This window comes from Etheostoma spectabile, chromosome 5 (assembly GCF_008692095.1).
Source record: "Etheostoma spectabile isolate EspeVRDwgs_2016 chromosome 5, UIUC_Espe_1.0, whole genome shotgun sequence".
Taxonomy (NCBI): domain Eukaryota; kingdom Metazoa; phylum Chordata; class Actinopteri; order Perciformes; family Percidae; genus Etheostoma; species Etheostoma spectabile.
Window position 1 is genome coordinate 36801107 of NC_045737.1, and position 12884 is coordinate 36813990.

Sequence of the window (12884 nt, forward strand, 5' to 3'; positions counted from 1 at the left end):
ACACACACACACACACACACACACACACACACACACACAGGCTTATACAATGGACAAAGGCAGTTCAAATGAGTCCAGCAGCTGTGGTTGGTGGATAAGGGCAGAGCAGGAGTTCCCTGAAAGGCTAAATGAAGAGAGCAGAGCGGGCCCTGACGTCCTGTCTTTGACGATACCCAGACAAACAGCCAGTCATGCAACTTACCCACATAGCTAGTTCATGGAGGACCTCACCATCTATGAACCTAAGATAGGGCTATCTAGAGTCACCAATAGACTCCCTTATACCAGCTTCTCTCTCCTACTTTACAACTTCTCCAGAGCACTGGGATTTAAACCAATTACCAATCGCTCCTGAGCCTCACTGAGCTTTCTATCTAATTAATCTAATAAAAATGCTTAACTTTCCACTTCCTTTTCTGGTTAGCTTAATTGTTATAAAAGTGTTCAAATGCAAAGGTTAACGATTCTTCAAATGGCAAGCCTCAGAGAGGTACAGAAGTGCTAATTTAGTCCTAAATATTGAAGGTTGTGAGTTGTAGTGATCCACTTCACACATCACCATTCTTGCCATCAAATCCAATCATGGTTGAAGTTGCTACAAACCCCAAATCATTCGGTCAAGTGGGAACATAAATAGGGCTGCAACTAATGGCTATTTTCATTATCGACGAATCTGTTGTTTACTTCTCGATCAATCAATTAATCATTTCGTCTAAAACATCACAAAATTGGGAAAATTGTCAATCCCATTGTCTGTGTCGTCTTCAAATGTCTTTTCCTTACTTTGAAAAACATATTCTGTTTACAATGATATACAAATAACTAAGTTCCAGAGTCCTTAGATGCTCTAGACGATCCTAAATGACTGTAAAAACGTTGTTCTTGTTGAAGTTCAAACAGGAACTTATTCATCTTCTGTATCATGTGTACTGGCTAGGTACTAAATCTGTCCTCTGTGTACGGATGTTTATAGCTTACTCACTGTAATGGGCACAGAAACTGAAGTGTGTGGTTTTAAGGGATGGTTACGTTCCTATTTCTTGAGTCTTGCGGACACCGTGAGTTTACCAAGCAACCAACGGGGACTCCAGCATGTCACGTGGATTAAGCAAACAGGGCAGGCTGATAGGGCGTAGGTTTTGTTTTTAACATAAGGGGGGGGCACACACATTATAACCGGTGCTCTGGGGGTTGTGCCCTACAAATGTTTCAGCGTCACACACTCATCTCCTGCATTTTAAGAAACAAATCTGTAAAATAACAGAAAACGTTCTGGCAGCACCTTACCTGGACTTCGCCCTGTAATAAACAAAATTATAAGTGTAGCTACAGTTAAAATACAGAACATTTACTGTAGGCCTAAATACAATCCTATAATACGTAGCTGCTCAGTTAGTGAGCTTCTGAAAACATTTGAAAAAGTGTCACTAAAGTCGTGAAAAAGGGACATTATGGACTTTGTCTTTCAAAACCAATCATACTTTTTGAGGGGGACAAATCTACATCTTCTAAATATTGGTGGGGACCTGTCCTCTGCATCCCCCATTAAAGCTATGCCTATGGGTGGAGCCAGGCTAGCTTTTTCCTCCTGTTTCCATTCTTTCTAAGATAACTGGCTGCAGCCTCATATTGGAAGGGACAGATATGAAAGCAAGAGAGCACATAAGCGTATTTTCTAAAATGGGGTAACTCAAAGACTCAAAGCTATGGAATGACAACCAGCCTGAGGTGGAGTCATCAGAGCCTTGGGCATTAAAAGCTCTGTATCCCAAATATAAGGCCTCCACTAATATTGCTGCTGAGGGATTTATTTCTTCCCTGTTGGGCCTAAGAGAAAGACCCATCTCTCATCTCTCTCTGCCAATATTCAACTTCTTCTAAGTGTGGACCAAAGGAAATACATTGCAGTAAAAAAAGAGCAAGATCCGTCTTGCCAGAATATAACCTATCCCTGTCTGGCAAATTGAACTCATGACTGATAGGACTAAATTGCTGTGACAGTAATTGGTTGGTCCATGAAGAAGACTTCTCACTTATCTGTTCTTTGTTTTCAGTGGATGCTGACTGGCTCTGTCTTAGGAATCATCATCATTCACCATTCCTTGCAGTTAGGCTCTGTTATACCTCCATTACTGAATCATTTGTCATTTGTCAGTGCGACTGAAGCGCCTGTGGAGGCGGAACAATCAAGTCTTACAGAGAGACAGACCAGTGTTGAATCTCTCTATTTCAATCTACATTTTTCTCCCACAGTTCCCATCTCCTGTAGCTGTCTTGGCATAGTGTCCTCTCTGTTGGGTGTAATTGTAACTCTGTACCCTTCCTCCAACTCCCACTACATGTCCCCATGGTGATGGGAAAATTACAATCCAGTAGTTGTGAGGGGAGGGTAATTCCCCTGTCTCTGATCTCCTTTGTGCAACTGGACCACATATACAAGTAGTTATACAGTACATGTGTTGAGTGGGTACAGGCCAGGGGATGTTAAACAATGTTGTTGAGGCAAGCATTTTACAAACAATTAATGTAAGTGGATTCAGCTACAGATCTGGACAAAAAAGTACATTGGTGCAGTGCCACATTATGTAATAATAATTATGTAGTTACTATTTCTGCAGGCTAGAGAATGAGATATACAGACTGACAAGGTAATAGGGGAGACCATTGCAACACATTTAGAAATAGAGATTCCCTTATTCGCAGCATTGTGTTTCCTAAAACCTATCATCATGTGGCAAATCCGCCCAATCTTTCAGAAAGGAGGAACAAGCGTTTGCCTAAGTTTTCTCAATAGGAAGTACAAGTCATCTGAGTGGGCAGAGACCACAACACTTTGAGTACATGTTTCTCCTGCTAATGCTTACCTATCAGAGTGTCTTCCATATGAAAATATAAGCAATATTAAAAAAAAATGGGCAGACATCAGCATGTGAATTTTGTGTACCCAATGCTGCCATTTTGGCAGATCTCTTTTGCAAAAAAAGGATTCAAAAGACTTCATGGGTAAATAAAGTTTAAATAAACACAAACAAATATCCACCAATTGAGTCAATCCAATTCGGATCCCAAGACTATTTATCCAAGAAGTCTGTACTTCCCATAAGTGTAAGTCACAGTGTGTCACTTCTTCCAATGTATGGAAAACATGGACCCGAGATGAATATTTGTGACATTGCCTCATCCAAATCACCCCTACTTGTGCACCTATCTGATCTGGATTATTCTACATGCATGCAGTGGTTTTTCTATCATTAACCAAGCCATTTTGGGCACCACGTAAGCCAAATGAATGTTACTAAATGAATAATGATTAATAATGATTGTAGATGGTCACCGGTGGACTTCTTTAGCAAGCATAGTCTTTAAGATTATTTTTTTGGGCATTTTTAGGCCTTTATTTGACAATAGAGCTGAAGAAATGAAAGGGGAGAGAGAGGAGGGAATGACATGCAGCGAAGGGCCACAGGTTGGAGTTGAACCCAGGCCCCCTGCATCGGGGAGTAAATCTCTATCTATGGTTGCCCACTCTACCAACTGAGCTATCCGAAGTCCTGTCTTTAAGCTTTTTAATTGTTATTTATGTAAATCTGCTCCACCGTTTGCAACATTTTGGACACAAATATGGTAATAAGAATGGTCCAAAATGATGTGAAATTGCATTTTTTTTTAATGAGATTTTCTTGAGAAAGGACCCCTGATTGCCCTGCCAAATATCAGCACCTAAGTCTTCTATAAAGGTAAAACACTTATAGATGCAGTTATGCAGAGTTTTCCTAGTCCACAGCAGCAGCAGCAGCAGCAGCAGCAGCAGCGGGCTCCGGTACGCAATTAGCTCTGCTTTCAATCACAAAGCTACAGCATTACTCAAAGGTTAATAAGCCCTCCTCACCTCAAACGCACACCCTGAAAACACAGAGACGGGGCTGACCGTGGAGATGACAGGAGAGACAAGACTATTAAAAGACTCAACCTCACATGTTTGAGCAATACGTAGTCTGATTCCACAACATGTTTCGTTGGTCCTAATGTAGGCCAAATTAAAGGCTGAAACGGATTCACAACAACAAGTGTAAGGCATTTACAACATGAGAAAGAAGGAGAGAAATGATGGCGTTGGGTGCCAATGTGATAGAGTATCAAATTCCCTCTGTGTGCGGTCAAATCCCATTACCTTCTGTCTGACAAGAGAAGAACATCAAATGATACCCAATATCTCATCTCAGCTTTAGCCACAACAACAACAACAACTATCCACAGCTGCGATATATTGATTTGCCATGATGGGTGTATAAGTGACTATAAACAATGAAAGGTTGGCTACGAACAGCCGTGATGATTTCAGCTGCACCATGTGCTTTACCTGCCGAGAGAAGTAGACACAAAGGACAGCAACAGAGTTCACTTCTGTCGGGAGTTAAGACTTTCACTGCAGTTAATGTCCATGTTAACAAACGAGTGTCAACATCTTATTTTTCTTCTTTTTTTTTTTTACAAAAGATACTGTATATTTCAAGAGTTTTATGAAATATTCTCAAATAATCTTAATTAAGGTTGCAAACTTCTAGGAAAATTGAAAAAAAATCTTATAGAAAAAAGGCTTTTTAATATTTAATAGTATCTTGTAGTTTCAACATGTTGAAATTTTCCCCAAATTAAAACTAAATGGAAATACAGAGAGGACATAGATGAGAGGATAGTTGATGAGATTTAATGTCCACCGTTAACCTAACCAGCTGTCATATAGGCAGCATTGCCATGGAGTCGGCCAATAAGAGGATGAAAGATGTGGTTGTCTGTGGCAACCAAAGAACCAGAGAGTTAGTGGAAGGAGAAGGGTAGACATACACAACGTGATGGCCAAGCATACACATGCATGCGCACGCACATACACACACACACACAGTCTAAGCAAACAACCCAGTGGAACAACACTCAGTGAGTCAGAGCCTGCATGATCCATTAGTAACTATCAGCACACACACACACCGACAGAAAAAAACACTGATCTACACGACAACAACTCTGAGACTTTTGTTAACACAACGTCACCGTGCTGAAAACAGTGACACAATTACAACAGAATTGCTTCATACTATTGTGATAGCAGCATGAACTAGTGTGGCATGTAGCCTTTCCGTATATAGTTTGGCAGGACTGATTTTATCTGGGTTCTCTCCCTTTAGCATGTATACGTTGCAGCAGTCAGAGTGTACACCAGGACTCGTATCAGCCTGGTTTTCATCCACTTTTAAAACTCCTGCTGTAACTTCAGAGGAAACAGGCGAGTAAAGAATCATTGCGCGCATGGAAAAATCAACTTACAATAAAAACTCTCAGAGTGATCAGTGCTGGATCTGTGTTTACACTTGCACTCGTATACTATATCATCCTTTAGACTGGCTCTTGATTGAGTACAACATTATATTATTACTATTATAAGGCTTTAGGTGCAGCGCCCAAGCTATTTTAGGCACCTCCTAAGCCGAATGAATGTAAAATTAATGTGAGCATCATCACAGACATAACAATTGTAGTCGGTCGCCCAGTGGACTTTTTTTTAACAAGTCTTGTCTTTAAGCTTTTTGAGCATTATTTATGTACTATCTGCTCTAGCTATTCCAAAATTTTAGACACAGATATGGTAATAATAATGGTCCGAAAGTAACAACCAAGTAAGAACCCCTAAACCCACAGCAAAATAAATGCAACTAAAAGTGAAAACACTGATAATGCTGTAACTGTTAACTAACAACTTTGCCAAAAATGTGTTGGTTTTAGCTTTCTTCATTAAGAGGATATCCTTATTTTTCTCTTCCACCTTACCAAACTGAGTATCTTTGAGTTTTTTTAAAAGTTGACAAAAAACTATTATTCACATTAGGCTCCAGTAACTTCTGATGGGCAATTGTCATATTTGTTCTCATTTTGCAGACAAAACTGTTAAAAAAGTTATTGGAGAAGTGATGAATGAGAAAAAAAAGATTTATAAAGTTAGTTGCAGCCGTGCAACATATCCTCTAGGTAGCACTATACCCACTGGTGGCTGAATTTGCATATGAGAGGTATGGACAGACATTCCTGTGTCCCAAGTCTTAAATTTACCTCCATGCTGAATAATGTAGATGGGGTGCAGTGGGGCAGTCAATAATTAAGTGGATCCACGGATGTGGGAGGATGGCACTCATTAACAGTGTAGTAGATAAGTGCGCCAAATAAGCTTAGATGTCAGAGGTAGCTCATCATCCTCTTACTTGCATGTCAAACGCAGGGATGCAGCGAATGTTTACCTGTGTTTTATTTGTGAAACATTATTTATTATAGCTCTACGCTGAATTCAATCTCCATTTCATATGTTTACATTACGTGCTGTCATGTCAAACTGACCTTACAGTTACGTAACATAAAGAGAGCGGAAAATGCTCATTAATGTGTTTTCTTGAAATAAATCCAATGTACCTTTACTGAGGTTATACGACTTTGTATGTACATACTACACATATCAAAGTGCAACAGGTTGAAGCAAGTTTTTGCAAAATTGTGACAAGTCTGTTTTTATCTCATTCCAATTAATGTGAAAAATAGATAAAGTCTTGGGCTCTTTTTTAGTCTGCGAGAGCTCTGTCTTGTCCTATAAGCCTAAAGCAGTAAAGACCACCGACACTGGCTTCACTACCAGTCGACATTATGTCCTACTTCCAACAAACCCCCACACCAACACATCTCCATAGGATGGCCTAGCCAGTAGGTAGGTAGGCTGCTCAGATAAATACAAAATTCAAGCATCCATATTCAGTAAGCCGAAGAAAGAGACAGAGGGGTCTTACCTTGCTCCTGATCTGTCCTGAGGTGGACACTTTCCGGATGAGTTTTTGGGGGCCTTCCTGCTCTGCTTCGCTGTCAGAGGACTCCTCCGCAGCACCGGAACCTGCGACAGCCCCCACCACATGGGCATGGATCCCCGCCGCGGACACCGGGCCTTTCTCCGGCTCCTGTCGAGGGGAGAGACAAACCCAATCGGGGTTAGCCTTGGGCCGCTCAGCCGCTCCCTTCCTCTCTCGGAGACAAGAGGTGCTCAGCGGCTGGGAAGCGTCTCTCCTCGCTGTCATCTCTCACGGTCTCTCTCTGTTACAAAGACGCTTGTGTTTTCCGGAGAGTGTGTGGGCTGGTAAACGCACAGGGGATGGAGCATGTCGCGGGCACAGTGGGGATGGGCTCCACAGCTTAGCATAGCATATAAACCCCCCTTTAGTCCCTGCTCGGCTGATGGTTGTGGCTCCAGCCAGCACGGCCAGTCCAGACTGAGGCTACAGAGCCCGCCTCATCCACTCCGTTCCCACCCGGGGGACATGTCCGTGGCAGGGCAGACCCTAGCGGCTGCTTTACACAAACACGGCATCGGAGCAGATTGCACAAAAAAAAAAAAATCAAACCACTCTAATTGTTTTTCTCCAAATCGACTTTGATGCTAATCGCCTAACTTTATTTTAAGCAGGCTAACCAACAGATCAATAAAAAGCTGCAGCCTACTCAGGGGGGTGACCAGCACGATATCAGACCCGGAGAGGCTGTAGTCCATAAATAGACTGCATTGCTCTCAGTCTCATCATAATCTTGTTCCTTTTCTGTTATATAGTGATACATATAGCATACTATAATCCATACTGAGCTTTAAATTGGATTTGTTTCACATAAACATATCTAAATATTACATTTTACCCAATTATTACGTCTTGAGAAGTGCGTCCTTGTCTAGATGCAACTGAAGAAAAAAAGTCCTTACAGTGAGCAGACGAAATGATTTGGATTCAAACGGAAATGGTGCAATAATATCGGAAAAATGAAAATCTCCCCTCGATGAAGAGAAATGAAGAGAAGAGAAGAGAAGAGAAGAGAAGGGAAGAGAAGGGAAGAGAAGGGAAGGGAAGATAAGAGAAGAGAAGAGAAGAGAAGGGAAGGGAGAAAAGATAAGAGAAGAGAAGAGAAGAGAAGGGAGGAAGAGAAGAGAAGGGAAGATAAGAGAGAAGAGAAGAGGGAGAGAGAAGGGGAAGGGAAAGATAAGAGAAGAGAAGAGAAGAGAAGAGAAGGGAAGGGAAGGGAAAGGGAAGGGAAGAGAAGAGAAGAGAAGAGACCTCGTACGTAGCCTACTCGTTCATAACGAATAAACACATCCACATATCGTCCATAAATCCAAGGAATAGAAATACTTATTAATTTAAAGTCAATAATGTACAGATTACCGAAACACTGTCAATGATTTTGACTTTGTTTCCACCAAAACCAAAAATTGAACAACCACATTAAGACAATCTACAATAAAAAACAAACGATTGTAAGACCGGCGTGCCACCACAGGCTCCACATCCTGCAAAAGAAGGAAAGGACTCGTAATAAGACCTCTCAACACACAATAAGATGTCCGGTTGTTTCCTGTTGTTGGGGGAAAGTGAGTTCTGCTAAGGACTAACCAGTTCCTCCCAGACCGGGCTGCGGGAGTAGTGGCAGACCTCCTCCATGGTCTCGGGTCCGCTCCGGGAGAAGACGGAATCAGGGGAACCTGCCTCGCCGCCTGCACTCCACTCACGTGAAAGAGTGGGGTTTGATTCGCCCTGTCGTCCCTCTCTCCACTAAACCGCCACGTGCGCCGCCACTCTCTCCTGCCGCGTGCGCTTTCCCCTTCGCTGTGCGCGAGGGGCCGAGCGAGCCTATCAGCGCTGCACGTGAAACATGTCAAACCCGCTTAAACTCACAACTCAGTGACAGGTATGCGGGCCACTCCAATGACGTCATTGATTTGGATATTACCTAAAATTGCTAATCCAATATCTGAGATCAACAATCCCCCCCCCCCCAAATTCCTAAATTTTCCGTTTTATTTGACACTTCTCCTGAGCTATTTGGACTCTGTCTTGAGTGTTTATGTGTGTGTAAATTGTACATATCTGTCATTTTGTGTTTGTGCTTGGTCTTGGCACTTTGTTTTTTTATAATGATGCATTCTTTGTTTTTATCTTTTATATCATTTTTGTTTTTTAAGTATGCCTATTAATATTTAATAGTGGAGGTATCATCTTACCTTTTCCTTCACAATGTTGTATTTCCTTTTCCATGGGCTTACAACTGTTTTAGCTTTTTAACCCTCCTGTTGTCTTCGGGTCAAATTTGACCCCTTTTAAAAATGTCTATATCAGAAATATTCTTTTTAACCTAATTTCCACAAAACAAGTACAGATCCCATGCAACGCCCTTTGCAAATAAAATCACTTTCATTGAATTTCAAGTGTAAATTGAAATGGTTTCAAATCAGTATCCTGAACAAACTCATCCACTCAACACACGCTCCTCTGATCTGAACTATTAGTCGAATTAATTCATAAGTTCTGCTTTATCACCTCAAATATTAGCAATACTATAATTCTATACAAATGAGGGTTACTGACCATTGATTCCAAAAAGTAGAGTAAAACTAGTGGTAGTAAGGTGGTGGTAGTGAAACAAAAGAAAAGAAAGTATGCATTGAAAATGTCAAATGTCAAACAAAAGGGTAAAAAAGTGTTGATCTTTTTGACCTGGAGGGACAACACAAGGGTTAAAATATAGACAAATATGCATGCAAATGAACTAAAATGTGGTTGTCTTTTGTAAAGCAACTCTTATTCTATTTAAAGGAACACAACAGACAACAGACAGGTGGGCTATGGTAATATAATAAAACAATCTTAGTCATTTAAAATAAAAAATATATGTATAGATTAACCCTAGCCTGTGAGGTTGTAAAATACCTGAACATGTAGGGCTGATTTAGAGTTGACAAACAGAATTAAATTAAATGTATTAAATTATTATCGAAAATAATTTATAAAGTGTTCTTCTTACCTAAATAAAATAACTGTGTTAATATTATTATAGACCTATTCATATTTTATTTACCATTCACCACAGCTGCGTCGGAACTGGAAAAAAACAACGTTAAACCACTACGGAAGACTTTACCCACGGACCAATTTGTCCCACTTTTATTATCTTCCGACTCCCACAAGATGAGCTGACAGCTGTTATGGACACAGCTTGACAGAGAGCGCGTGGACTGTATGTGCACTGTGTTTCGGGTGAGAAGAGCGTAGTTTAGGCATGCACGCGCAGATAGCCGCGGCGGTCGCGGCCAGGAGACTGCGGGCCGTGCTGGGTGCTGTCCTGGGGAGAGACGGCTGGATGTGGAGGGCTCATGAGGTCAAACTTCTCAGCACGTCCTCAGGTAACTGCCCGGCTGAACCAGGTGCTACCACGGACACAACACGCGAAGAAAAGAGTGCCCATGCATGTTACAACGGGTTTCAATCGAAAATGGCAACGAGTAAGGTCAAATGGTGTCCATGGTAACGCTAACTGAGTTGCTAGGGGCCTCATAGCTCGTATCAATCGGAAGCTAACGTCCCTTTAAACAGCAGTGCAGCGGGAGAAAAGGCTGATTGGCCACTAGCTCTTTGACCACAAATGTACAATAAGCATAGTCATGGATACACACACTTCTCTGTTCGCATAGCTGGACGTTTAACTAGCTGACAGTTAGTGGGTCAAAGGTTAAAGCCAGGTAATAGCCATCAGGACATGTTAAGTTACTAGCTACGGTCCCAGTTTTAGCCCTTAGCGAACGTTAATCACCAGTTTCATGTTTTAAACCTATCCATTAATCATTAGTTACACATTTGAGAAACATGTTTACGAATTTACGAAAGCGATGTGAAAATTCTTCCTCTGTTTCACAGAGAATACAAGAGAGACAGGACATCACCATCAGGTCAAAGCCAAAATGGACAACACATTCATGAACATTTCATGAATAAATAGATAAATATAGCCTCCTAAAAATGCTTGCTGTGCATAAACCTGCAGCCCGGAAGTCTAGATTCCATTCCATATGTAATGTTTTATTTTTCATCCTCTCAAAAATAGATACAAACTTTGTAAAACTGTGTAGGTCGTGTAATTACACTTACCGCTGCTTTCATGACATTTTCAGGTTGCTCAAAGATTCGTAAGTCAAACAGTCACACAAAAGTCGCATGCTGCACAACAAAGAGGAGTTTTTGTACACCTTTCCTGAGTTTTACCCATGTGTGTATTGTAAGAACGGATGTCTTTAATCTTAATCTTAATTTGAATGAATTCCTGTTTTTACTAAAAACTGTTTACCTACAGTTCAACAGTAATATGCAAGTGACATGGAAGAAGATAAACAGACAGAGATATTGTAATCTACTCACACGATACACACATCTCATCAATCTACACCCGTGTCTCATTCATGGTAACCCAACAAACGTAAATAAACATGGACACGAAATCAAGACTAAAACCTACATAAATACATAATGAAACCACTAATAGAACATCATTTACACACTTAAACTAGGACAGGAACCGTTAATAACCTAGTCCCATGATCCTTTGTGCTGCCGTGCAAAACAGTCGACATGATGGCATCCTGCAGCTGTTGTGGGTCGTTCAAAAACAGCAGTTACCATAGACAGTAAAAGAAGTGGACACAGCAACGCCATATAATTTGACTGAGACCAGTGAAGTTACTTTTCCAGTGGTGGCTGAGCGTTACTGCGCAGCCTCCAGCTGAGCTTGACGACATAGTTGTGATGTAAGCAACCTGTCTGTAAGTCTTGTGGTAGCTGTGCCAAGAGAAATCTCAATCACTCCCAATTTTGCAGAGACGGAGAGCGTAGGTATATGTTAGGAAATAACATAGACACAGGCTAATAACGTGAGATATAGGGCATATATATATATATATATATATATATATGGAGCCTTTTATAAATTGTCGTGTTTCAACAATGGACAAATGGAGTCTTTAAATGCTTCAGATGTTAAGTTATTTGCTGTCAAGGTGACACCAAAATGAATGGGAGTCAATGGAATGCTAACGGAAGGTGGGGCTTGTTAGCCTAGACTCTCCCCATAGGAGGAACGCTTTCCGGATGCTCGCTTACCCCCTTGGCAGTTACTCATCTGTGCCATCTTTGTTTGGTGAAGAAACTGGTGCAACTATGAAAACAGACAGTTTCTCTGCATGCCTTTTGCACAGAAAACATTTTGAAGCTGTCTTATACTAAACAACAGTAATATATCAACTTTGAGAAGCTGTTTCCTCTGCGTCTGACTTCTAGCTTTTTTCACAAGGCTATATTGACAATAAATAAATAAATGATACATAGATGAATACAACTAAAATAATGCTACTTTTACATAATGAAATATATGTACATTTCCACAGCAGTCAATGTATCAGTCCTCAAGGATACTTTTGTGCACTGCCAAACATACCATTTTACCATATATCATGCATATGTTGAGAACCTATCCGCAAATTACAGAATCAACCCATTTGGTGGCAGAGACAACTAAATTAATAAATAATTCAATCCACAAACACCAGAAATTGTGACATAGTATGACCACGGCACTGTGTCAGTGAGCCAACTTGAACAGAAAAAATAGTTTGAAACTGAAGCATCGAACCAAATGTGCAGCAGAACGTATCAAAAACAGCAGTACGTTTGATCAAACATCCTCAAGCGGTTTTCAAATGTGTTTGAATAAAAATATGCTTAGCTCTGTGTAGTCTATCCATCAATGCAAAAGTCTCATATCTAAAAGTGATTGTTACATACATACACGGGCCTTTTATCTGTATTTGCAGCATGGTGGCCCAGTGGTTAGCAAGAAGGTTCTGGGAATCCCGGTCGTTCCGGGCCTTTCTGTGTGGAGTTTGTATGTTCTCCCCATGTTTGCGTGGGTTGAAGTACCTTTACCAGCTAGTAGGGGTGTGACGAGACGCTTCCTCCACGAGACGAGACGCATCACGAGATTGGGTT

General features: G+C 41.0%; 2 protein-coding genes across 2 annotated transcripts in view; one reads left to right on the plus strand and one right to left on the minus strand.

Annotated features, from left to right (window-relative positions):
• dgkh (diacylglycerol kinase, eta) overlaps positions 1-7121 on the minus strand; it is a 67851-nt gene extending 60730 nt beyond the window's left edge. The window contains 1 exon segment of the mRNA XM_032515260.1: positions 6825-7121. Within this exon segment, the coding sequence (XP_032371151.1) occupies positions 6825-7106 (282 nt within the window). The 5' untranslated portion in view covers positions 7107-7121.
• Positions 7122-10006: 2885 nt separating this feature from the next.
• vwa8 (von Willebrand factor A domain containing 8) overlaps positions 10007-12884 on the plus strand; it is a 119578-nt gene continuing 116700 nt past the window's right edge. The window contains exon 1 of the mRNA XM_032515259.1: positions 10007-10252. Coding sequence (XP_032371150.1) covers positions 10129-10252 — 124 coding nt within the window. The 5' untranslated portion in view covers positions 10007-10128. The remainder of the gene's footprint in view (positions 10253-12884) is intronic.